We start from the raw sequence: 4,363 nt of genomic DNA, 5'->3' as shown, positions 1-4,363 counted from the left end.
TCTCGATCCTAAAGGAGTAATATAATGGTGCAACGGTCATATAATAAGAATAGAGTATATCATATATTTGAATAAAACATTTAAGAAAGCATGTACTCTTGACTTTGAAGGAGTAATAATAATGATATGCACATAATAGAATAGGGTATATTAGATGTTTGAATAAAATATTTAAGAAAGCATGTACTCTTGGCTTTAAAGGAGTAATAATGACATAATGATATGCACATAGTAGAATAGGGTATATTAGGTGTTTGAATAAAATATTTAAGAAAGCATGTACTCTTGGCTTTAAAGGAGTAATGATAACATAATGATATAATAGGTAACATGGATGCACATAATAGAATAAGGTATGTTAAATAATTGAATTAAAATATTATAAATAATAATATAACCATGTAAGAGATCACACATATGCCTATATGTTGAACAATACATAAGAAGGCATGTACTCCCGACCCTAAGAGAATATTAAAAAAATAATATAGGATATTGAATAAGTACAAGGTATTAATGCCATGTAACACATGAAAAGATAGTAATTATGCATGAATGGAAGGAAATAAACTAGAGCATACTACATGCCAATATAAGTAAGAAAGGCATAATTCCCTACACTTTTCCTAACGCTTCCTTGTTGCCTATGAGCTTGCCTCTTGTGTTCCTTGTGTTTGCACACAGAATATTATTTCTTTGTAAAGAGAGAAGGGAGATGATTAGTATTTTAGAGGAGTGATTTTCTACCTATGGGTGCTCCCTTATTTATATACATTTGGGGATAGGGTGGTTGGGATATTTTAAATTCAAGTGGAAGGCGGTTACTAGATTCCTATTCATAATTCAAAATCCTAAGCCCAGCTTCCAACTGACTTTCGAATTTCAAATTAAATTTTTGTTTCTAGAAGAGGTGGTTGTTACATTATCACCCCCGTAAGAAAAGAATTTGTCCCCAAATTCCATGTCTGAACTTGGTCGGTAAGGGTCGTCTTAAATAACTTAGGGGTCTTACTGAAATTTCCTATTGTTGGGGAGAAAAGGAGATCCTCACCATGATTGTTACCTGTAAACAAGTTCAGGAACTTTTGTCTCATGTCTGCCTCTTTTTCCCATGTGTAGTCTCTGGAATTTCCGCTACCCCATGCCACTTTTACCAATTGTATCGTCTTGCTCCTTGGTTGCTTCATGCTTCTGTCTACAATCTCTATGGCTGGTAGTTCAAAAGTCAGGTCGTCTTTGAGTGTTACATCCTCTTGCTGCAACACATGGCTTGGATCGTGCTGGTATTTTCGGAGTTGGGACACGTGGAACACGTTGTGTAGTCTTGTTAGATTTGGTGGTAGGGCAAGCTGGTATGCCGACTTTCCTATACGCCGGAGGATTTGAAATGGACCCAGGTACCGGGGGCTTAGTTTTCGTACTTTAAGAGCCCTCCCTACCCCGGTGGTAGGGGTAATTTTTAGGAATACGTGATCGCCTTCCTGAAATTCGAGGGGTTTTCTTCGTTGATCTGCATAACTCTTTTGTCGACTTTGGGCGGTGCGCCTTCTTCCTCTTATCCTCTTGATATCTTCTGTGGTCTGTCTTACTAACTCCGGTCCTAAGTAGCCTTTATCTTCCGGTCCGTACCAGCATAAAGGAGATTGGCATCTTCGCCCGTACAGTGCCTCATATGGTGCCATCCCGATGCTACCATTGTAACTGTTGTTATAAGCAAACTCGATCAGTGGTAGGTGACTCTCCCACTTTCCTTGTCTGTCCAGGACACAAGCTCGTAACATGTCTTCCAATGTCTGGATGGTCCTCTCTGTTTGTCCATCTGTTTGCGGGTGGTATGATGTCCTCAGGCACAATTTTGTCCCGAAATGCCTTCTGCAGTGCGTTCCAAAACCTCGAGGTAAATCTTGGGTCTCTGTCCGAGACTATGGTTGTTGGTACCCCATGTAACCTCACGATCTCTTTGATATATAGCGTGGCTAGTCTTTCCAATGAGTCGATCGCCTTAACTGGTAGAAAGTGGGCAGTCTTTGTAAGTCGGTCCACGATGACCCATATAACGTCACGCCCCGCTTGAGTACGAGGTAGTCCCATGACGAAATCCATCGATATGTCCTCCCATTTCCACTCTAGGATGCCAAGGGGTTGCAATACCTCTAATGGTTTCTGATGTTCAATTTTTTCCTTCTGACAAACCAGACATTTATTCACGACTGTAGCTAAATCCTTTTTCATCCCTGGCCACCAGAACATCTTTTTCAAATCATGGTACATCTTTGTCATGCCAGGATGAATGGTAAAATCTCCTTTGTGGGCTTCTTCAGCAATCTTGCTTTGAAGATCGCCTCCCTTTGGGACACAGATTCAACCTTGGTATCTCCACACCTTGTCCTCTCCTTCGGTGAAGCCTTTCAATTTTCCTTCTTTGACAAGGCGCAGGGTTTCTTGAAAATCGGGATCGGAACTCTGCGCCTTAGTTATTTGTTCTTTGAATTGACTTGCCGCTGTTAGGTGGTTCAGACGTATGCTTTTTGGAGCGAGGGTGACTTGTAAGTTCATATCTCTGAAATTCTTTATCAACTCTGCCTCTTTTATCATTAGCCATGATGCCTTGAATACCTTCCGACTCAGAGCGTCAGCCACCAAGTTAGCCTTTCCTGGGTGGTAATTTAGAACAAAGTCATAATCTTTAAGAAACTCCATCCACCTCCTTTGTCGCATGTTGAGTTCCTTCTGGTCGAATAGGTACTTTAAGCTCTTATGATCGGAGAATACTTGAAACCCAACTCCGTACAATGATGCCTCCATGTCTTCAGCGCAAATACTATCGCGGCTAGTTCAAGGTCGTGAGTTGGATAGTTGGCTTCGTGGGTCTTCGGTTGTCTTGACGCATACGCCACTACCTTTTTGCATTGCATTAGTACGCAACCCAATCCTTGTCCTGAGGCATCGCAGTAAACTTCGAAGGCCATGTCGGGGATAGGTAAGGCTAGTACTGGGGCGGATGTCAAGCGACACTTTAACTCTTGGAAGTTTCTTTCGTAGTCTAGCGTCTAAGTAAATGGGGTATCCTTCCTGGTTAAACGAGTTAACAGCAGGGCTAGTTGAGAAAACCCTCTTATGAACCTTCTATAGTAGCCCGCCAATCCAAAAAAAACTCCTTATTTCTGTGACTGACATCGGCCTTTCCTAGTTTAGTACCGAGTCTATCTTACTGGGATCTACTGATATTCCGTTGCCGGAAACCATATGTCCAAGAAATTGTACCTCCTTCATCCAAAACTCACACTTGGATAGTTTCGCGTACAACTTTTTCTCTCGAAGGGTCCCCAGTATTACACGCAAGTGCTCCCTGTGTTCTTCTTCTGTCTTGGAGAAAATCAAAATATCATCTAGGAATACCACCACGAAACTATCGAGGTAAGGTCGAAAAATTCCATTCATGTAGTCCATAAAGACGGCGGGGGCATTGGTCAACCCAAAAGACATTACTGTGAACTCGTTGTGTCCGTATCTCGTTCGAAATGCTGTCTTTGGAATGTCTTCCTCTCTTACCCTTATTTGATGATACCCTGATCCCATGTCGATCTTTGAGAACACTGTTGCACCTTATAGTTGGTCCATTAAGTCATCTATTCTTGGGAGGGGATACTTGTTCTTCACCGTGATTTTGTTGAGTTGCCTATAGTCCATGCAGAGACGCATACTGCCGTCCTTTTTCTTCACGAAAAATACTGGAGCTCCCCAGGGAGAGGTTTAGCAAGGCATATCCTTGCCTTGTACGTGTGTCTTCGGAGGTTCTTGGAAGATCACGTGTGTCTCGTATGGATTGAGAAGGGAAGATGACTTTTCTCTCAAAACAATCTATCAAGACTTGGTTTTCGTTGAGCCAATCCATTCCTAGGATGATGTCTAATCCTACTAAAGGGAGGCACACTAGGTCAGCAAGGTATGACCTATCTGAAATGAGGATGCAAGCCCCCTGACAAACCTGCTGAGTTTTAACACTCTTACCGACTGGGGTAGTCACCAGTAGGACATATGGTAGTTTGGTCATGGGTAAACTGATTCTACTAGTAGTAGAGAGAGATATAAATGGATGAGAAGCACCAGTATCGTAAAGAATAGTTAAAGGAACTCCATTAATTGTGCACTTACCCTTGATTCAACCTTCTGACTGGTGGGCTCCTTTGGCTTGCCATAAGTTTCCTGTTCATGGGTAACTATAAGGAAAAGTTCTATCAGTCGTACCTTCTAAAACAGGATCTCTAGGATCGACTTTGCTCTGATACCAATAATGTAACACCCTAAATTAATATTCTACCTTTAAAGGCCTTTAAGTAGGGTGTCACACTTAATATGAAAA

The 4,363-nt window shown here is 41.6% G+C and overlaps 1 protein-coding gene across 1 annotated transcript; it reads right to left on the bottom strand.

The window, feature by feature from the left end:
- Nucleotides 1–917: 917 nt before the first annotated feature.
- Nucleotides 918–1,682, bottom strand: LOC110276847 (uncharacterized). The gene has a single exon (XM_021133960.1). The coding sequence runs from the start codon at nucleotides 1,680–1,682 to the stop codon at nucleotides 918–920; it is 765 nt and encodes a 254-aa protein (XP_020989619.1).
- Nucleotides 1,683–4,363: the final 2,681 nt, after the last annotated feature.

This window comes from Arachis duranensis, chromosome 10 (assembly GCF_000817695.3).
Source record: "Arachis duranensis cultivar V14167 chromosome 10, aradu.V14167.gnm2.J7QH, whole genome shotgun sequence".
In the NCBI taxonomy this organism is placed as follows: domain Eukaryota; kingdom Viridiplantae; phylum Streptophyta; class Magnoliopsida; order Fabales; family Fabaceae; genus Arachis; species Arachis duranensis.
Note: the sequence above shows the minus strand (reverse complement) of the source record. Positions and strands in the feature narration are given on the sequence as shown.

Excerpts from the sequence above, each read along its gene's own strand:
- LOC110276847 (XM_021133960.1), bottom strand. The coding sequence starts at position 1,682 with ATGGCACCATATGAGGCACTGTACGGGCGAAGATGCCAATCTCCTTTA.